Source organism: Mustela putorius, unplaced genomic scaffold (genome assembly GCF_011764305.1).
Source record: "Mustela putorius furo isolate JIRA1106 unplaced genomic scaffold, ASM1176430v1.1 tig00003909_pilon_pilon_pilon, whole genome shotgun sequence".
NCBI classification, from domain to species: Eukaryota; Metazoa; Chordata; class Mammalia; order Carnivora; family Mustelidae; genus Mustela; species Mustela putorius.
In genome coordinates this window covers 31,724,210-31,746,034 of record NW_025422057.1, presented here as the reverse complement: position 1 = coordinate 31,746,034, position 21,825 = coordinate 31,724,210, and the positions used below count along the sequence as shown (strand labels likewise).

General features: G+C 39.4%; 2 protein-coding genes across 4 annotated transcripts in view; one reads left to right on the top strand and one right to left on the bottom strand.

The window, feature by feature from the left end:
• The window catches only part of LOC101683238, a 47,402-nt gene extending 36,438 nt beyond the window's left edge, over nucleotides 1–10,964 (bottom strand). For both annotated transcript variants that reach the window (XM_004749610.3, XM_004749611.3), the window contains exon 1: nucleotides 10,846–10,964. In XM_004749610.3, coding sequence (XP_004749667.1) covers nucleotides 10,846–10,874 — 29 coding nt within the window. In that variant the 5' untranslated portion in view covers nucleotides 10,875–10,964. The remainder of the gene's footprint in view (nucleotides 1–10,845) is intronic.
• Nucleotides 10,965–11,176: 212 nt separating this feature from the next.
• The window catches only part of CC2D2B (coiled-coil and C2 domain containing 2B), a 104,572-nt gene continuing 93,923 nt past the window's right edge, over nucleotides 11,177–21,825 (top strand). The window contains exons 1-6 of one of the 2 annotated variants that reach the window (XM_004749613.3): nucleotides 11,177–11,345; nucleotides 13,319–13,428; nucleotides 15,240–15,291; nucleotides 17,235–17,311; nucleotides 17,668–17,733; nucleotides 18,994–19,077. In XM_004749613.3, coding sequence (XP_004749670.1) covers nucleotides 15,240–15,291; nucleotides 17,235–17,311; nucleotides 17,668–17,733; nucleotides 18,994–19,077 — 279 coding nt within the window. In that variant the 5' untranslated portion in view covers nucleotides 11,177–11,345; nucleotides 13,319–13,428. The remainder of the gene's footprint in view (nucleotides 11,346–13,318; nucleotides 13,429–15,239; nucleotides 15,292–17,234; nucleotides 17,312–17,667; nucleotides 17,734–18,993; nucleotides 19,078–21,825) is intronic. The other variant, XM_045068776.1, reaches the window with a different exon arrangement.

Here is a 21,825-nt window from a genome sequence, read left to right as displayed (position 1 = left end):
CTGAAAATTAACTCACTAGCTAATGCAATAATTCAGGGAACAAATGATCTTAATTCCATTTTAAAAAGTTCATTCTAAGCCATTTCAAACATAGGATTTCATTTTACTTCCCATCCCACCCTACAATCTAATTACCAAAACTTTTGTTTAATGCTGCAGTAATTTGTATCTTATGAAGAACTAAAGTGCCAGATATTTAACTTACTGTAGATACACTTTTTCACAAAGAATTTTTTAAAAATTGTACTTGAAGTATGAATAAAATATAAGTAGAAAATCAAGAACATGTAAACATCAAAACATACAGATCATAAAAGCCAGATTCGATGTTAACTGCATTTCACATTCACCTCTCAGCTTTAAAAATAAAAGCAAATGAAGAGAAATAATTTATACATTCATTACATATTTATAAAATACCAAAAAGAATCAGACAACATTGAAAAGGAAACATTTTCTATTACTGAGTCCTAAAATAAATCATTCACATGACTGGACATGAGTCAGTGAAAATAACTGTTCAAGGAATTAAGGCAGTATAGTCTGGGCACCTAAATTCCAAGTGGTTAAGCTTGATCCACTGGAAGAAATGGATGGACTACAGAGTCTTGAAATGATCTGCTGGTCAACTTCTTTAAGTCAAGCTTTTGAGAAGTGAAGAAAGGACAATTCTGGATTCTACTGTCTCATAAGAATCTGGTGTGCTGGTGTTTTATATCATTTGCTGATAACAGATCTATATGAGCTAGAGGCTTTACGTGTACACCACAGATAAAAAGAACCAAACCCACAGCATTAAGCACATGGTAAGTAATCATTACTTTTTCTTAAATCCAGACAGACAATAAAATTGGCACCTTAGTGAGCAAGTAAAGGAGCTAGAACTCTTACCTAGATAGAGGACAAACCTCACTTAAATGTAAATTCTTAAATAAGTACTTGATTGGGTTCTTTCCCTTTAAAGAGTGGATCTCGGGGCGCCTCTGTGATCAGTGGGTTAAAGCCTCTGCCTTCAGTTCAGGTCATGATCTCAGGGTCCTGGGATTGAATCCCATATGGTGTTCTCTGCTCAGTGAGGAGCCCGCTTCCTCCTCTCTCTCTCTCTGCCTGCCTCTCTGCTTACTTGTGATCTCTCTCTGTCAAAAAAAAAAAAAAAAAACTTTAAAAAAAAATAAAGAGGGGCGCCTGGGTGGCTCAGTGGTTTAAGCCTCTGCCTTCAGCTCAGGTCATGATCTCAGGGTCCTGGGATCAAGCCCCACATCGGGCTCTCTGCTCAGCGGGGAGACTGCTTCCCCCTCTCTCTCTGCCTGTCTCTCTGACTACTTGTGATCTCTGTCTATCAAATAAATAAATAAAAATCTTTAAAAAAAAAATAGAGGCTCTCTACCACAGATATATATAAAAATTTCAAAAATTCTTTATAGAAATATTAGATGTCTTGTTCCAAATCTATGCCTGCTAATCAGAATTTCTTTGGAAATTCTACCAGAATTAAAAATAGTTAAAAGTAGTTTTGGTATGGAAAATTTTCAGTAACCAGTTACAGTATTTATTTATTTCCCCTTTCTAGTTAGCTAACCTAACATTCACTTTTCTGTAGTAATCAGCAGCCTCTGTTGACACCTTCTGTATAGTGCCACTATGTCTTCAAGTCAGGGAAATCAAATACCCATTAGGGCACTTCCAATCTCATGGAGATATGTCAGCAATCAGTTAGGCCTCGTTTTCTTCTCAAGCCTTCAAGTGTTCTCATCTTCAACCACTAAATGTCGAAGGATGCCTTTGAAAATCATCACCCTCTTCATCTTTCCGCAAACACATGGAAAAATCTCACTGAAAAACTGAACTTCAAGAGCACTTTTTAGGAGAGAGGTCTTGCTAGGGAATGAGCAACAGCAAATCTGAACTTCAATTAGTTTTTATTCTGATTACTATATACTTTGGGACAAGTTTGCTTTTATTTTTTAAGTAACAAAGATGAAAATAAAAGATTCATTGAAAGCTTGTGATTTGGCAGTATACTAACACAGTTCCTTTCTCAGAATGAATATTTTTCTTCTCTTTATCTCTCTCTCTCTCTCACACACACACACACACACACTCTCTCTCTCTCTCTCTCTGTGCTTGTTATACAGAGGAAGAGTATGGGGGGGAAGTAGAGGTGATGGAGGTCAGGAATCTGCATTTTAAATAAGCATTTAAATAAGCATTCCTGGTAATTCTGAAGCTGGTAGTCCAAGGACAACCCTGAAAAAACAAGATCCACAGACAAGTAGTACATGGTCAGGTAGAACATTCCATTCTAAGCAGAGGGAAGAACAAAAACAAGATATGAAGGTATCCATGAATATGCTATGCCTGAGGAACAGGTGCTTTGGTCCTTGCTGGTTCTCAGTTTCTGTATCTGATAAATGAAGAGGCAGACCACACTGTCTCTGAGGTCTTTCCCAAAGTTAATACCTGATCATCACCCAAATTACTCACTGTTACCTGAAGATACTGTGTTCATTGCTATTCATTTATTCACTCAGCAAACTTATAAAGTACTAATGAATGGAGAAATTCAGTGTTAGTCCTCAAACGATGTTTAGTCTGGTGGAGAAAGAGACAATGACCATAAAGTGCCACGGAACAGAATTAGGGACATCATCACAAAGAAAGCTTGAGTAGAAACTTTATGGGGAAAAGGGGGTGGCATTCCAGGAAGGAATGGCACATGAAAAGGCATGCAGACAGGACGCCACATGCTAGACCCAGAACACAGTGAGCAGTTAAGTATGGTTTTAGCATAACATGCATGCTGGAGAGTGGTTTAAAAAAACAAAGCTTATAAAGAGAGAAAACAGTTCATATATGCCATGTAAAGGGCTCAGATTTTACCAGATGGAGGAAATGAAAACAGAGAATCAGGCCTGCATTTTACTATGACAGTCTGGTGACAGTATAAAGAGTAAATAAACAAGATACTACCCTACATTTGTCTAGAATCAATAAGACAAGAAAGAGCAAGTGTTGATGAGAATATGGAGAAAAGGGAGCCCTTGTGCACTATTGGTAGAAATGAAAAGTGGAACAGCCATTGTAGAAAAGAATATGGAGGTTCCTCAAAAAATTAAAATAGAAATACCATATGATCCAATAATTCCACTACTGGTTATTTACCCAAAGAAAACAAAAACACTAATTCAAAAAAAAATGCACTCCATGTTTCCCATGTTTATTGCAACATTAATACAACAGCCAAGATATGGAAGAAATCCAAGTGTCCATCAATAGACAAATGGTTAAAAAAGATGTGGTATAATAATGTACAGACTGAGGGTGCCTGGGTGGCTCAGTGGGTTAAGCCTCTGTCTTTGGCTCAGGTCATGGTCTCAGGGTCCTGGGATCGAGCCCATCAGGCGCTCTCTCAGCGAGGAGCCTGTTTCCCTTTCTCCCTCTGCCTGACTCTCTGCCTACTTATGATCTCTATCTTTGTCAAACAAATAAATAAATAAAATCTCTAAAAAAAGAATTTTAAAAATGTACAAACTTGTCCAATACAATCACACTGTATACTAAAAACTAATGTAGTATTGTGTGTCAACTATACTTCTATAATAAAAACGTGATATACATATGTATCTGGTATGTATACAGTGGATATTACTCAGTCATAAAAAAAGATGAGATCTTGTCATTTTCAACAACATGGATAAATGAAGAGGATATTATGCTAAGTGAAATAAGTCAGACATAGAAAGCCAAATACCATATATGGTATACATGTAATCTAAAAAATAGAACAAATGAATGAACGAACAAAATGCAGAAACAGACCCATAAATACAGAGAACAAAGTGATGGTTGCCAGAGGGGAGGGGGGATGAGTAGATGGGCAAAATGGGTTAAGAGTAATGGGAGATACAAGTTTCTAGTTATGGAATGAATAAGTAATGGAGATAAAAGGTACGGCATAGGGAAAAGTCAATGATACTATAATAGTGTTGTATGGTGACAGATGGTAGCTATACTTGTGGAAAGCATGGCATAATGTATAGACTTGTTGAATCACTATGTTGTATAACTGAAACTAATGTAATATTGTGTGTACTATACTTCAATTTAAAAATTTTTAATTAATTTAACTTTAAAAATGAACCAGAAGGGGACAACGTGGAGACAAAGACATCAATTAAGAGGCTACTGTCAAGAAATGATGGCTGCTAAAGCAGAACAATGAGGAGAAAAGTAGGTTCCAAAGAGCAGTTGTTTAGGAGACAAAATCAGATAACCTGTTGACTGGGTGTGGGATGTTAAAAAAAAAAAAAAAAGGAATTTCAGAATTGTTCTAGTTTTAACTTGGGTGACTGAATACTGGCTTCATTCAAAAAAACAGGAAATAAAGAGAGTAAGTTTTGTGAGGCAAAACTGGTTTTAAGCTCTGCATATTCAGAGTTTTGGAAACTCGGGTAAAGGTATCCATAGTCAGTCTGGAGCTCAGGTAAGGAGTGTGGGCTAAGAACAGATTTGGAATTCATTATCCTGCAGATGGTAGTTGAGGCTATAAGACTACTAAAGAGAACAAAATACAAAGAGAACAAGATAAAGGACAAAACCCTAGAAAGCAACAGTTAATGTTTCGTTTTTTTATTTTTTGCTTTTCTTAAGATGAACTTTAACATGTTCACATGCCAAAGAGAAGAAAATGACTAAAAAATCTTAGAAAAAAGGGATTAGAGTGAGATCCCTAAGGAACAAGTATAGAAAATTCAAAATGCTCTAGGAGATCGGAAAAGAAAAGTAGAATCTGATGTTAGAGAAACCAAAGAAGGGAAGTTCAAGACTGGGCAATGGTTTAAGAACCAAGTGCATTTAAGAGGTCTAAGAAGATACACTGGGTTTATCAAAGAAAGTCCTTAGAGGCAGATAAGTGATAGAAGCCGGAACACTGCAGGTGGGAGAGGTAATAGATGTGCGGAGTGGGAGGTAACTATTTCTACAAATCTGACAGTAGGGAGAGGAAAGAGCAAAAATCAGAGGATAATTGGAGACATTTTCTTCCTGTTCTTTTGTTGTTGAATAAGGGAAATGAAGCTGATGCAGGGAAGTGAAAAAAGGCATACTAAAGATAAAAGAAAAGGTTAAATGATGATGCACGGCCCCAGGGAGACAGAATGGATGGGATCTAGCATACATATAGGATCAGTTGTGGATAGTAAAAAGCACACCTCTTTAGCTGAAACAGAAGAAAAGGATATCTGCTGATGAGGTTAGGTTTGCCTGGTGGTCACTGGTACAAATTCACTTGAGAGTCTATTTCCTCTGAAAACACAAAACCAGCTGCTGAAAGTACAAGGTCAAAGAGGGGATAGAAGGCTTAAAAGTGATAAAAGTTAGAGTAATAGCTGTGGGTGGAAAAGGAAAATAATGGCTGAGTTCTATTATGAAACATGATACATTGTTATGACGATAATCCGGTTTTGTGATTTTCAGTACTAGAACTTGATTATCTTTAGATATATGAGTTGAAAAAGCAAATGACTAAACTGAACTAGAGCAGAAAGCAAAAGCAGAGAAAGACAAAAGGCAAGGAAATTTTAGATACTGGTGTGAGTAAATAATGAACCAAGCAGTGTGGCTAGACAAGGAATAAAGTTATTCTACGTAGAGGCTGATGATGATAAAACACTAGTCAAAGGACAGGGTCTTTATGAGGTCGCAGATTAAATATAGAAAAATAAGGAAGAGGGAGAGAGGAACAGACAGACGAGAGAAGGCTAGAATTGAGGATTTTTAATATGGAATAATCTTAGATATTGAGGTCCCACAGACAGTCATCTCAGGTGCTGGAAATGTGATGCACATGACTGCTTTAGTCTCACCATGGTCCTGTAGGACTTGAGTAATGAAGACTAAGTTGGGTGTTAAATTCATTTTAAAAAATGAGGGAGTAAGAAGGGGGCTGATAGACAGTGGTGAAGAGAAAGGTAGACGGTAATTACACAAGGGATTCCATTATGTTTTACAAGGGTAGGACGGAATGGCCTAACAATGGCAATGAGGAGATGGAGCATATCAATGCCCCCTGTGGTATGTGGGGCATGACTTCCAATGTGAGCTGCTGGGAAAGCAGTGATCTTATGGGAGAGTTAGGCTCCAAATATCAGGAGGCAGAATGTTCTGTAAGAAGAAGGGATAAAGAGGAGTTTATTTACATCACATATGGGGAGTCCAGAGAAAGAGTTAATGTCTCTGGAAGAAGGCTGATGATCAAGGGAGAGAGAAACTGTGAGGATAAGTCTATGAAAAATTATCAGTGTGGTTACCAAGTATGATAGAAACTAGAAGTAGGGGTGCCTGAGTGAGATAGTTGTTAAGCATCTGGCTTCAGCTCAGGTCATGATTCCAGGATCCTGGGATTGAGCCCAACATTAGGCTCCCTGCTCAGAAGCCTGCTTGTGTTCCCTCTCTCACTGCATCTCTGTCAAATAAATAAATAAAATTTAAAAAAGAAAGAAAGAAAGAAACTGGAAGTAGAATGGGATTTACTGATTTCTGATCTTAAATGAAACTCTCATAGTACTGTTTCAATATCAAGCTGCCCCAAACTCTAGAATTTTATTTGTTTGCTAAGGTTAAACAACAGTGTTAGTTTTGGTGACTATATTATTAAAAGAAAAAAGAACTTCAAGAAACTCGGGCAATCAATGAAACTCAGAATAAAAAGATTAATGATGTTTACAATCATCTGTCATTAATATGGACATTCAGAAAATAAGATTACAGCTTAAAATCTCATGAGAAACTCAAATTTCAAAAGATTAAAGGGTATCCCTTGAAGCATGAAAGAGATAGTTTGGAAGTTAAGGCAGTATTTTGATCTCTAGATAGTATGTTTATAGAATACTGCTTGAAAATACAAATCCACTCTGAATATTTACATTACACAGTGAGTTCCCAGCTTAAATTCACTCAGTGTTTGGCAAGAATCAATATAGTACTCTGTTCCCAATTTCAGGATTCAGGGACTTTGTCTCCCCACCTGGTGTCCTTCTCACGGCAGACCCTCTGGTTTTGTAACAGAAAAGCTCTGAAAAATGGGCATATGGAGGAAGACATAGTAGTATAGGACTGAGGATCCAAATTATTTTGAAAACAAATACAGCAGAATGAGAGATAAAAATCCTCAGTGTGATTACTTTGTCACAACATATATAATACCTATTAGGATTCATATAGCAATGAACAGAATTTTACATGGAAAAAAAGATTGAATCCAAAGTATAATCACCAGGAACAGACCTTCTAACAAAGGGAAATTTCTCAAAGAAAAAAATAATAAGGCAGAGAACTTAATAAAAGAGTATTCCAATCAGATCAAAGAGAGCATTTCTGAAAAACTAAACTCATGTTAAAATCCTGTGTAATTTATTTATTTTTTTAAAGATTTTATTTATTTATTTGACAGACAGAGAACACAAGTAGGCAGAGAGGCAGGCAGAGAGAGAGGGGGAAGCAGGGTCCCCACTGAGCAGAGACCCCAATGCGGGGCTCGATCCCAGGACCCTGAGACCATGACCTGAGCCCAAGGCAGAGGCTTAACTCACTGAGCCACCCAGGCGCCCCCAAATCCTGTGTAATTTAAAGTGGCAATTGCACATTTTTAAATTCTTTTTTGTTGTTGTTGTTTTTAAGATTTATTTATTTATCTTAGGGAGGTAGGGAGGGGGAGGAGAAAATCTCAAGCAGACACCCTGCTGAGCTTGCAGGGCCCTACTCTCTACCCGGAGATTACCACCTGAGATGAAATCAAGATTTGGATGCTTAATCAACTGACCCACCCAGCTGCCCCACTTTGAAACTCTTTTACAAATCAATCCCAATTACAGTATCTCTTGTCTATAGCCTTATCTCTTCTCTTTCTTAAAAAACAAACAAAACAAACAAAACAGCAACAAAAAACCAAAACAACTTTGGGAAGAGAGATCACTGGAAGATAAAAGTAAATCTACACCTCCAGATAAGAAAACTGCTGTTTTAGAGCTACTGCAACTAGTTTGTTTAGAGGCTCTTCTGTTCACAAAGTTCTTTCCCATTTCCCTGTCACATTTCATAATCACAGGTGGGAGGCAGGACAAGGAATATTATGATTACCCAGGCTATTCGGATGCCAAAACTGCAGCTCACCAACTTAAGGGACTTTAGGGATTTTGGAAGTGCTGCCATCTTCTGAGGCTCACAATATGGAAGGTAACCATGCTTTTTGACAAAACAGTTCACAGCACTGCCTTGCAGCACTCAAAAGGACATTTTATTCAGGAGACAAGTAATATAATAAACTAAGTTCCTTCCTCCCATTTACTGTCTACAGCTGGACTTACAAATCCAAATGCCAGGCGGGTTGACATACCTCAGTAAAATATGTCCCAAATAAAGAAACGATAAATTGATCGAGTCAATCAACAGTAAGTCTCAGTGCTGCCGAGGCTAAAAGGGGATGGGAAACTGGAGAGGCTTACTTTTCGTAGAGAAGGCAGCTGCAAATCACTTACTATTGCCATGTACAGATCTGGTTTCCTAAATCTGATTTTTTAAGAAATCTAGATTTTCATGTGAAAGCTTCAGGACTTTAAATGACAGCAACTTAAAAAAAAACAAAATAAACAAACAAAAACTGCAGCAAAATACTTTGGCAAGTGAGATTTGGAGATCAGTCTGAGTGGTATCCAAATATCTGCTGGGGTGATACTATTTTCCTTTAAACCTGAAAATATTTAGGGGCACCTGGGTGGCTCAGTGATTAAGCCTCTGCCTTTGGCTCGGGTCATGATCTCAGCATCCTGGGATGGAGCCCCACATCGGGCTCTCTGCTTGGCAGGGAGCCTGCTTCCCCCTCTCTCTCTGCCTGACTCTCTGCCTACTTGTGATCTCTCTCTCTCTCTCTCTCTGCCAAATAAATAAATAAAATCTTTAAAAAAAAATTTAGGGTTGATTTTTTTGTTTTACCCCTCTAAACTACAAACTGTGGAGTATTCGATCTCAAATCCTACACCACCTCACTTTAGCCTGTTCATTATTTGGGCCAACATACTTCACAACACATATGGAAATGTAGTTATAATAGTATATCAGTAAATCCATGCTATATGTATTTTTAAAAACAGTACCCCTGTTGGGGCGCCTAGGTAGTTAAGTCTATTAAGCTTCCCACTCTTGATTTCACAAAGGTCATGATTTCAGGGTCCTGAGATGGACCCCTCCTCCATCAGGCTTCAGAGCTCAGAGGAGGAAGGGTTAGCTTGAGATGTTCTCCTCCCTCTCCTTCTGCCTCTCCCCTCAACCCCTCCCTAAAATAATAAATCTTAAAAAACAAAAACAGTATCCCTGTATAATAATTACAGAAATTACGTGAATTTAAGAACAGCACTGATTACATATTATTTGCACATGCACTCATATTCTACTTAGCCTATAATCTTTCTATTGAATGAAGTATTACTTGACTTTTCCTTCTTTCACCATCATTGTTCCTAAATTCCCATAGCAGAAGAGCAGTAGAAATTCAAGATGGGAGACCCAGCAAGGATTTTACTCAGGATGACCATTTTCGAGGCTGGGACACATTTAGCGGTATGCAATTATCTCCAATGAGAAAGTGAGCAGAACTTCCAAGTTCTATTTCTACATATGCCAAAACGTGCCAACATATCCTGGAACATTATTTCGCTGCAGTTTTCTTCACTTCCACATCTCCCCTTTCCCAAATATACAAAGCTGTTAGAAGTTTGTTTTTTGTTTTGTTTTTAAGATTTTATTTATTTATTTATTTGACAGACAGATCACAAGTAGGCAGAGAGGCAGGCAGAGAGAGAGAGAGAGAGAGGAGGAGGAAGCAGGCTCCCTGCAGAGCAGAGAGCCTGATGTGGGGCTCCATCTCAGGACCCTGGGATCACGACCTGAGACGAAGGCAGAGGCTTTAACCCACTGAGCCACCCAGATGCCCCAAGGCTGTTAGAAGTTTTAACCACTTTCTAAGTTCCTTCGCCAAGTACAACGCCTGGCGCTGAGAGCGGCTACAAATCGTGCCAGAGGTCTGAAGGAATGAAAGCCTTTCCATCACAGCGCACGCTGCTTTCCTTACTAGCGAGTGTTCTAACTTCAGCCCCACCGGTTTCCCGGGCCAAGTTTCAAAACACAGAACATTTTCACTGAACTCGTTATTTTAACTCCGGGTGAGTCACTGGGGAAAAAAATATATATATATGTATATATATATATATATATATATATATATATATATATGTAAGCTGTTTCGTTTATGAAGCAAAGACAACAGGACCCGAGTGAGCATGTCCTGCGTGCCCTAATTTAAGGCTTTAAAACGATTTTATTCATTTATTTGTCAGAGAGACGGCGAGCGAGCACAAGCAGGGGGAGCAGGGGGAGAAGTAGGCTCCCCGCTGACGCTGGGATCACGACCCAAGCAGAAGACAGACGCTTAACCGACTGAGCCACCCAAACGCCCCTAATTTGAGGCTTTTTAAAGTACTGGATTGGTTACAATCACACTAACCACTGGAAAGAAAAAAAAACTCCTGGCAACTTTAGGGCACCCCTGGGGATGCCATCCTCAAAGCACCTAAAATCAAAGAAACGCTCTTTTCCCGGAGCGGTCCAGGCGGCGGGTCGCGCGGTCGCCCGAGCGCTACCGTCCCCGCCGCGCGCCCTGCACGCCGGCCCGAGACCACAGGGCGCACCGGGACGACGGATAGCGGGCTCGAGAGCGTGTCCCCCGGGACTCCAGGCACTCCGGTTGTCGCCGCGGGCCCGCGCCGGCCAGGGACCTCGCGGCCGGGTACTCACCCGTTGGGGATACTGTTCTTCTTCACCATGACGCGAGAGGTGCGGGGCTTCCACGCGCCAGGACACCGCGCCCTCAGCTTTCTTCCAGAACAAACCCCCGGGGAGCTGCGGCCCCTAGAGCACACACCCGGGCCGCAGGTGACCACAGCTGGCGCTCCCGCAGGCGCTAGAGACCCAGGCCAGAGCGGGAGTGACAGGCTCCGACGCCTCAATTCCAGTCAGAAGCGCAGGTACCGGGTGAGCAGACGTAGCGCACCGAAGATTCCCGAAGGCGCACGCTCTGCGCTCGCCAGGGACCCAGCCTGCTGAGGGGGCCGCACCGCGCATGCTCCTGGACGGCCTTGACGTCAGTCCCCGAGCAGGGAGCGTTAAGCCGGCGGCGGGCTGCGGGCGCTGTGGTGAGGAACCTTGCGGGCGGTTGGTGACCTTTGAGAGTCCGCGGTTAATGGTGCGTCCTGCCTCAGCTGCTCATAAATAGGAAGAGTGCATTATCCATCCAGGTGAATGTCATAGTTCCTGTTAAAGCCCCCTGACTTTCCCTGTTAGACACCCGATATCTTGTCTAGTTGGAGCCCTGCTCTGTGGACTAAACTGGCGGCGGCCCCCTGGACCCAGACCCAGACCCGCAGAGGCCGCTGGGACTTGTAGTCCTATCCTACCCGTCAGTGATTCCCTTGGGAAATTAAGAGGGTTGAGAACCACTCCATTTTGCAGCATTAGAGAGTAGTGCTTGATTTGCATCAAATCCAAGACCATGTTATTTATTGAGTGCTTATTTTGTGCTGGACATCTTGCTAGGATTGGTGGAGGACAGATGAGTCTGGATCCCAGCTCTCGTCCTCGTTTTAGGGTAGGGAAAAAGATGAACTTGCAGAGTAGGATGTAATGAACAAAAAATTACAATCATAATGCTTTTGGAGGTCACAGAAGAGCCAGAGTCAGAAAAAACTTCCCAGAAGTTGTGGGGTTTGGATCAGCATTTGAGACGTGGAATGCTCTGGTTTAGAAGGAAGTTGCAAAAATCCAAGGATGAATGTGGCGGGGAATATAAAGAAGGTTAATCAGACTATAATCAAAGGTTTATGTTGGAGAGTGGTGAGCAGGGCTTAGGTGGGAGAGCAGACACGGCGATCCTTTGGCCTGACTTTCAGGAACGGCCTCATTTTGACTTTCTCTCCAGTTGAGACTCATAAGTAAAGGCACTGAGATAATGTCAGGTTTAAGTAAAACGCAACATCACAGGACTTACCTGTGCTGTTTCTGGACATCATGGCCCGTGTTGCTCCATGAATTAATACATTTTTATAAATCCTGTGATTAACTTGAGAATGGCAAAATTACATTACACGGTGGGAGTGTGTATGTGTGTGTGTATGTGTGTGTTAGATATAAACTTTTAAAGTTTGCCACAGTTTTTGTGACTTGTTTTGGCATTAATCAATCTCTAGGTACCTGAAGTCTCAAGGGAAGTAAACCCAAATCTTTCTTGACCTATAAGAGCAGGTTATGGTGATTTGGGGGCTTAGTCCTGTGTGCAGTGCATGATTTAGTTTTGATGCCTTTTAGAGACATATAGAAGTTCACAGAAAATCATTTGTCAGTCTACGTGTTCCTAGTTTTTTTATTTTAGAAAATAAGATGATAATTAACTAAAAGTTATTCATTTTTTAATTCGTCGGGTAATGAAACACCTGGAAGTCATGATGCTTTCTGTAAAACATTGTGAAATAATGCTGTTTACCTAATTGTAGAATATCTTTTTGTTAAATTCCACCTTTTCTATACCTTAGTACCAGTATATTTGCCATATGTTTAATAAATTTTGATTTTGGCAAAATGCTCTCCATTGCCTTAATTTTACTATAACTTGGAGGAAGACTAACTTTTGTGTATAGCGTCACAATGCAAATCAAAGAAGTATGGAAAAGAATGACTGCTGTAAGGGAGTTCAGAAAGGACTGATCTTACTAAGTGACAATAGATGAACTAAAATAAATTGAAGTTGGATTTGGGACTGAATTCAGTTCTGCTAAGGAAGGAAGGATTTGGAAAGATTTCCAAGAGCTGGGAGAAAACTAAAAAGAGAAATAAATTCCTAGTTACTTCATAATTAAGAAATATTACTAAATATCAGAATATGCATGTTGTGACCATTCTATATGCTAGAGATTTTTCTGCAATTTTATTCTGCTAACACTCCTGAAACCAAATGGCATGTGACAGAAGTAATCAAGGTGATTTAGTATTAAATTTATACACAACATAAAATTTCATTTTAGGAATCACCATAGTGATAAAGGCACAATTGGATAAATTTGCAGAACTCAGAGATTTCTAAATGCTAAGCAAGAGGCAAACATTTGGATCAGAAAAGGCTAAATGAACAACTAGACTTTAATTCTCAGGTTTTGACTATAGACCTCCAGGTCATCTGACACAAAAATAGCTAATCCTCAATTTCTTTACTCTTTAGAAAGAGCTTTAACTGCAAGAATTGCAAATTAGCAATAACCTTAAAGAGAAGGTTGGGTTTAACTGTTGGAGCCAGTTTTTCAATAAAGAGAGCTGAATTGCTGTAAGAAGGTAAAAGTCTGAGTCACAATTTTTCCTTACTTATGCAAAATTTTCAAAAAAGCAAATGCAATTTTTTTCCGGATCTTCAATTTTATTTATGAGTTTTATTATTTAATCCATAATCACTTATTTATTTTATATCATTTATGGAATGATAAATGAACCAGGTTAGAAACATCTCCAGAGGGGCGCCTGGGTGGCTCAGTGGGTTGGGCCGCTGCCTTCAGCTCAGGTCATGATCTCAGGGTGTTGGGATCGAGTCCCGCATCAGGCTTTCTGCTCAGCAGGGAGCCTGCTTCTCTCTCTCTCTCTCTCTCTCTCTCTCTGCCTGCCTCTCCATCTACTTGTCATTTCTCTCTGTCAAATAAATGAATAAAATCTTTAAAAAAAAAAGAAAGAAACATCTCCAGATATGCAAAACAATACCTTTGTTGAAAATTTCTTGTATAATGTTTTAAATTTATTGTAATAGAGATATGTATAGGAGGTTCTGTCAGTAATGTTTCCCTGGGTTTAGCAGATAAAAATTACAGATGTATGTATCAGTAAGCCAGGAATTGATTTGAAGGTCGTTTTAGACATTCTTGCAGAATGCAAAGTGAATTAAAAATTCTCTTTTCCTGGCGATATATTCCTATTGTGTCTAATTTTGGTATATTAGTAGAAAGAATCTTAAAGATATTTTTAAGTCTTAAATCAATTTCCTAATGTCTCATTACTGATTAAACAAAGAATTTAGACCTGATTCTCTTCTGTTCTTCTGTTCTCTTCTAGCATAGTATTTTTAATCATGTTCTGGATTTCTCACCTGAATGTCCCATAAACATCCATTAAGAATATCCAAAAACTGAATTTATTGATCCCTACCCCAACTACATTCCTACTTTGACAATACTTAAAATGACGCCACCTTTCAGTGACTCAAACCAAACACCTGGATTGGTTCTTCCCTCACTTTGTCTTCTCCATCTAATTGCTGTGAATCTTGTGACTGCTGAAATCTTGGGACTTTTACCTTTTAAGTGAAGATTTCTCCACACTCCATTCCCACTTCCGTTTTTGACTCAGATCTCTAGCATCTCTCATTGGGACTATTATAATGGCCTCCTAACTAATCTTCCTGCCTCTGGTATATATCTCCATGTTTAATCAGATATTTTTTCTCACTAAAGTTTTATTGTTCTCAGAGGGTTCCCACATATTTTAATTAAAGTTATTCCCAGGTATTTTGAAAATGTTTTTGTTTTATTGCTATTATGGAAGTGATCTTTATTATATTAATATATAGGGAAGCTATTATAGGGAAGCTATTAACTTGACATATATATATGTATATATATATACATATGTATATAATTTTCTAATTGTGTCTGAACTTTTTGATGGAGCGTCTTGGGTTTTCTACTTATAAAAAACTATCCTCGGGGCACCTGGGTGGCTCAGTGGGTTAAAGCCTCTGCCTTCCGCTCAGGTCATGATCCCAGGGTCCTGGGATTGAGCTCCACATTGGGCTCTCTGCTGGGCAGGGAGCCTGCTTCCTCCTCTCTCTCTCAATGCCTGCTTCTCTGCCTAGTTGTGATCTCTGTCTGTCAAATAAATAAATAAATAAATAAATAAATAAATAATCTTTTTAAAAAATCCACTGTATTTAAAGAGTTCATACCAATTGATGAAAAAAAGGTGAAATTTAAGAAAATAGGCAGAGGACATGAATTGGCATTTTAAGAGGTGATGACTTTCAAAGGGCTGATGAACATACGAAAAGATGTTCGATGCCAAGACAAAAAGATGTAACTGCCCCCCCTCCAACTTTTTTACAGATGTCAGAAGATAACAGTGCAGAAGAAAATGTAGACAAGCATCTCCAAAAAGGTTCTCAATAAGTATACCACAACTCTGATACTGCTGATTTCTATTTTTTAAAGATGTAACTGACTAATCCTATCATAGAGTTTCAACTGGGAACACAAGTTTCTTAAGAAATGAGTTCAAACAGAAACTAAACTTCCTAGATAATACAAGATGGGCATAAGAAAATACATAGTAAAGTCAATATATGTAATAAAACCAAATTTTGTTTTCTCTTTCTGCGAACATGGAGAAGTCACTAGTTCTTGAGACTGTGTTGGCCCACAAACATGCATAGATACAAAACCTGCTTTAGGAAGCTCCAGATCTCACATATCTGGAAAAACATATATAAATATGGTCGAAGCCTGGTTCATTCATCCACCAAATATGTATTGAGACCCTATTTTGTGACATCTGCCTATTGTAAATTCTGGGAATAGAGTATATACAAACCAACTAGTAATTTTTAAACTTACCAAGGAATACTGCAGTTAAGAAAGAGGATTCTCATTACCTATAGTGATTTAGCTTTATACTTATCCTTTATTTCCATTAGCCTCTATGCAACCTTCTGAGTATTCAAAAGAGAAGAAAAAGAAAAATGCAAGGCAGAATAACCAATTGGCTCTCCGTTTTCTACTGTACATAGGACTGCACAACCCTTATCTTTCTCAATCCATCTGGTAGATTGTCTGGTGAATGAGCAGAAAATAACACGTGTTTTAGAGTGCACACACTACCTGGAACCTTCTTTTTTTTTTTTTAATTTTTTATTTTTTATAAACATATATTTTTATCCCCAGGGGTACAGGTCTGTGAATCACCAGGTTTACACACTTCACAGCACTCACCAAATCACATACCCTCCCCAATGTCCATAATCCCACCCCCTTCTCCCAAACCCCCTCCCCCCGGCAACCCTCAGTTTGTTTTGTGAGATTAAGAGTCACTTATGGTTTGTCTCCCTCCCAATCCCATCTTGTTTCATTTATTCTTCTACCCACTTAAGCCTCCATGTTGCATCACCACTTCCTCATATCAGGGAGATCATATGATAGTTGTCTTTCTCTGCTTGACTTATTTCGCTAAGCATGATACGCTCTAGTTCCATCCATGTTGTTGCAAATGGCAAGATTTCATTTCTTTTGATGGCTGCATAGTATTCCATTGTGTATATATACCACATCTTCTTGATCCATTCATCTGTTGATGGACATCTAGGTTCTTTCCATAGTTTGGCTATTGTGGACATTGCTGCTATAAACATTCGGGTGCATGTGTCCCTTTGGATCACTACATTTGTATCTTTAGGGTAAATACCCAATAGTGCAATTGCTGGGTCATAGGGCAGTTCTATTTTCAACATTTTGAGGAACCTCCATGCTGTTTTGTGTTGGAACCTTCTTTATACTCATGTTTCATATCCTTTAAGAGCTGGCAGAAGTAGGGGTTAGCAGTATTGTACTGACTTTTCAGAACTGACATAAGTAGTTAAACTGGGTATGTAGACACTTCTCTCTCTTCCTTTCAGATCCCTTTCTCTTCAGTTTAATCATATTGAAGTAACCCGGCTTTGTTATTTGTATACTCTACAGAACAGTTTACATAGAATGTGACTGTTCTCCTGCTTATCGGAGCTTGCTTTTTTCTTTCTTTTTTTTCTTTTTTGAATAACTACAAAGAAGGACTCTCCAATAGCTAGGAATAAAGAAGGTAGGGGAGAAAGTCACAAAAAGAAGCAAGTTTCAGTTCTGACTATTTAGTCCAGAATGGAAAAGAGGGAAGGGCTAACAGCCTTTGGTCTTAGGTTCTAAGCTCACATAGGACAATGATCCGGTCTTTGTAATTGTCACGATCTTTAGAAATACATGCAGTTTAGCTATTTAATAATCACTTTTTTCTACTGTTGCTGTTTTATTATAAGAAAGTGTCATGAACTCTTTATTATGTTGACTTCTTGATAGATTTAGATGAAGAAGAAAATCAAAACATAATAGAAACATTGAGAGGCAAAGTAAGAGAGAAGCTAAAAAATGCTAAGGTAATGCTTCTTTTTCTTTCCTGTTTTCATATTTACTATTTACTGCAATATATATCATAATAAACTTTTCTTTGTCAGAAAAGAGTGAAAATTCAGCCTTAACATAGCTCCTTAAATCCCAAATGCTTTGTCTTTTCCATGCTTTTTCCCCCAAACCTAAAGCTAAGAAAAGTTGAATTTGTCATGGTAACTCTATATGACATCTCAAGGGAAAACATGTATGTACTTGTTAAAAGAAAAGCATTGAAAAATCTTGATTTTTTAATCCATTTTGGATAAAAGACTTATGAGCACAATTATGTCTATTATTTGTGAAGATTAAATTTTCCATACCGTTTACTTATGTTGTGTTTCAGATTAATCAAGATGAAAAATCCTCACCTCAGCTACTCGTTGATGAGAATATGTATCAATGGTCTAAGGTAAATAATTTTTTATACTTTTTAGAACAGCTTTATTGAGTTATACTTTATATAGCAAAATATCACTCATTTTAAATGTATGATTTAACGATTTTTAGTAAACTCAAGAGTGATGCAATCAATACTATAAGCCATTATTGTCACTCCATAAAGATTCTTCATACCAATTTACAGCATTCTTTATTCCTACTTGACATTATTTTTATCCTAAAAAATTATAATAAAATACTGTAGGTGATCCCCAACTTACAGTTTTTGTTTTACAATTCAATGTGTAATCACATATTTGAAACTTGAAATGACAAAACAACTCCTCTGTTTTAGGGGAACTCGCTTATTTAGGGTAAAAGTTGCTAAGCACCTTTAGCCCAAAGATTCCAAGTAAAATGTCTTAATTAGGATCAAAGTTTTATTTCTCTCTAGTTGTTAACAGGTAGTTAAACTGCCAGGAGAGCTCTGCCATCTTTAGCAGGTGGTTTCTATCTCAGAGTCCAGTGGCAAAGCTCCAGTGCCTTTATTTGCCGGCCACAGGGAAAGAAGTGGTAAGCGATTTACATTTAAAAGATTCAGACTTGCCAGTACTGAAAAGCAGAAACTGTGCGCCTGGGTGGCTCAGTGGGTTAAGCTGCTGCCTTCGGCTCAGGTCGTGATCTCAGGGTCCTGGGATCAAGTCCCATGTCGGACTTTCTGCTCAGCAGGGAGCCTGCTTCCTTCTCTCGCTCTGCCTGCCTCTCTGTCTACTTGTGATCTCTCTCTGTCCAATAAATAAATAAAATCTTAAAAAAAAAAGCAAAAACTTATTTTTCAGCAAATTTATAAGTAGGAATATGTACCTTTTAATACTTTTAACTGTCTATAACCATAGAAGACTGTAGGTGGGCTGGGCGGTAACTTGTATGCGAGCGCACACGTATATGAGAGCATCCAAAAGCAGGGAGAGATAAGAAGAATTTGCCCTGAGCCCCCATTTTGATCAAACTGTAAAGTAAGACTCTTAGTACTCTGGCTAGAGTGACAACACAGTTTGGGAGGCAGAACATTTGGGCTCTACTGCATTCTGTTTCTTATTGTAGTTACCAGAAACTTAAAAACAAAACCCCCAAAAATGTAATGAACCAAACAGACTCTTGCTGCTCCTTGCTCATAAATAAGATGACCGTTACTGTTTACCATATCACAGAAAAATATTTCTTGCATGTATAAGCAGAAAAAATACTCTTTTCTACCCTGAATACTGGTTGACCATTGTTTAATCCACAGATGGAAGTCTCGCTGGATGAAGGGCTTTGGTTTTTCATGCTGAGCGGTGAAGAAGGCTCAGCTATGGGCCGCTGTTCAGAGCAGGTTGGATTTGTTCCCCTTCTTCTCCTGTCTCAGGCAAATTAGCCCTTTATTAAAGGCAGAGAATGAAATACTTGGTTAGGAGGTGAAATTTTTATTATTTGAGCCAACTCTTCTTTGAATTAACATTCTGTTAAAAAAAAATAATTCCAGTTATTGAGTATTTACTGGATGCGCAATGTTATACTAAATTTTAATATGGATAACATCATCCAGTCCTCATAGTAATCATGTGAGGCAGGCGTTATTATAATGTCTACTTTAAAGGTGAGGAAGCTCAGGGATGAGGGTGAAACATCAGCAGAGCTGGAAGTGTGGGCTGTCAGCCCCGAAGCCTGTGTTTTCTTTTTCTTTTGTTGCTCCTGTCCTTTCCAAGTGCCCCGCTTTGTTCTCCGTCATCTCCATTACTCTCCATAGATGCCTCATTCCTCATCCCTCCTAGTCTGATCCCAGACCCTTCTAATTTCTAGCAGTTCTTCCCATGCATTCCAAGCTCCTCACCCCCTGTTTTTCCCTGGTGGCCCTCTCTAGGCCACCAGGGAATAACTAGTATGTACTAGTCATACTAGTTACATGCTAGTTATTACTGTACTAGTCGGTCTCATGGGTCTTTCCCATCTCCTGACTGTTCATCCCTCTGCTCTCCCTGTCTGCGGCTGTTCCCCTACACTTTCTCCAGTTCCTCCTCTGCCTTTAGTCTCTGCAGTTTCCTTGGTCCCTTCCCCAGTACTACTATCCCCCGGAATTCTACCCAATATCTTCTGATGCAGCTCAGCATTGCCTAACCCCTCAGGCCTCCTGAGTCCCTCTTGGACACCCGTTTCCATTTTAGTTTGCTTCCCAGTCCCTTCCATCCCCTTTACTTTGCAACCTGCCCAGTCCTTCCATTCCTTCTTTGTTCTTGCTGGTTTTTCTACAATAAAAACAACTTTATCTTTTAAAAGTTTGAAGAAAGTATGTACATTATTTCTTAAAATTCAGAAAACCATATGAAGAAAATCACATCAAATCCCACTGCGCTGAGATAAACCACTCTCACTTTTCACACCTTTCTCAGTGCTTATGCCCAGACGTCCACATACACAGACATTCATATGAATAGAATCATATTTGTAAATGGCAATTCCATTTTTCCAGTTGCTCATCCAAACTCTGGTGTCATCTTTGGATCCTCTTTTACTAACAGACCTCATATTCAATTCATCACAAATCCTGTTGGTTCTACCTTCAAAGTATGCCAGAATCTGACCCACTTTTCACCACTTCCACTGGTATAACCCTAGTCTAAGCCGCCATAACCTCTCATCTGGATCATTGCCAGTGTCTCCCTAGTGTCTCACTAGTGCTCCAACAATCTCTTTTCCATGTCATACAGTGGTCAGAGTGCTCCTGTTAAAATCTAAGACATACCATTCTTTTGCTTACACCTTCTAACGGTTTCCCACCTCACAAAAAAACAAAAAACAAACAAAAGCTAAAGTTCTCCAAAGCCTGTATATCCTGCCCCACTTGGCACCTATCTGACCTCATCTTTTACCTCTTTGCCCTTCTCCTACCCAACTCCAGCCTGACTGGACTCCTTCCTATTCCTCACAACATGCAAAGGACTTGTACCTTTTTTTTGTCTAGAAAACTCTTCCTTTATCCTCATGCTATCTTTTTCTTATTACATTTGGGTCTCTGTTCAAATGATTCATCATTTTAGATAATTTAAGATACTGTATCTGACAGCCCTATCTACAATAGTAGCCCCTACCCACCTAGCCTGGTATTCTCTATCCTCCTCTATCTTGTTGGTTTTTTTTTTTTTTTCTTAAACACACTTATCACCACTGAGTATTTATTTATTTATTTATTTGACAGAGATCAAAAGTAGGCAGAGAGGCAGGCAGAAGGTGGCGGGGAAGCAGGCTCCCTGCTGAGCAGAGAGCCCAATATGGGGCTCGATCCAGGACCCTGAGATCATGACCAGAGCTGAAGGAAGAGGCTTAACCCACTGAGCCACCCGGGCGCTCCTGAGCATTTATTTCTATATCTATTTGTTTATTTTCTTCCCGAAACATATTAGGCACTCAATGAACATTCCAATGAATATTGAATAAGTAAGTTTCAAACATGTGCATGCTCTGCCAAGTCATGTAAACCTCCGGGAATCTCACAGTATGGGTTAAGGAATGAGCTTTTCTGGGAAAACAAGAGACGAGACGGTCCATCCAACAAATACCAGGGTCAGGTGCTGTGGTTATGGCTGCTTTTCCTTCCCAGAGGGCAAGCATGAGAGAAATTAGGTCAGTGAGGCAAATGGGCTCTTTGGGCTTTAGTAAGTCAGGTTTAGATGTGGGTTGTTTAGAGGCACTGTCTTGAAAAGCCATTGCCCTGTACCTGGTGACTTTGAGGTCCATAGGAAACTACTCATCACAGAGGAGAGAGCCACCATTTGGGAGACTGAGTTTCTTTCTGCAGGGAGAAAGGGGAGTCCTGATCCCAAATATGTTGTCTGGGCAGCCCAGAGTGAGGTCCAGGGTTATTTTCTGACAGTTCTACTTATCGTACCACAATTAGCAAGACGTGTTCCTGTGACATGGCTGGGGCGTGGGTGGGCGGGGAGGGTACTATTTCTTTTTGACCACACTAACCACACCATGCTCAGGTGTCCATCTAGAGTTATGAATGGAAAGTTAGGTGGATGCCTTCTGACCTCATACTCCCTGTCACACGACACCTAACAGCACAGACACTACTCTGCTGTGA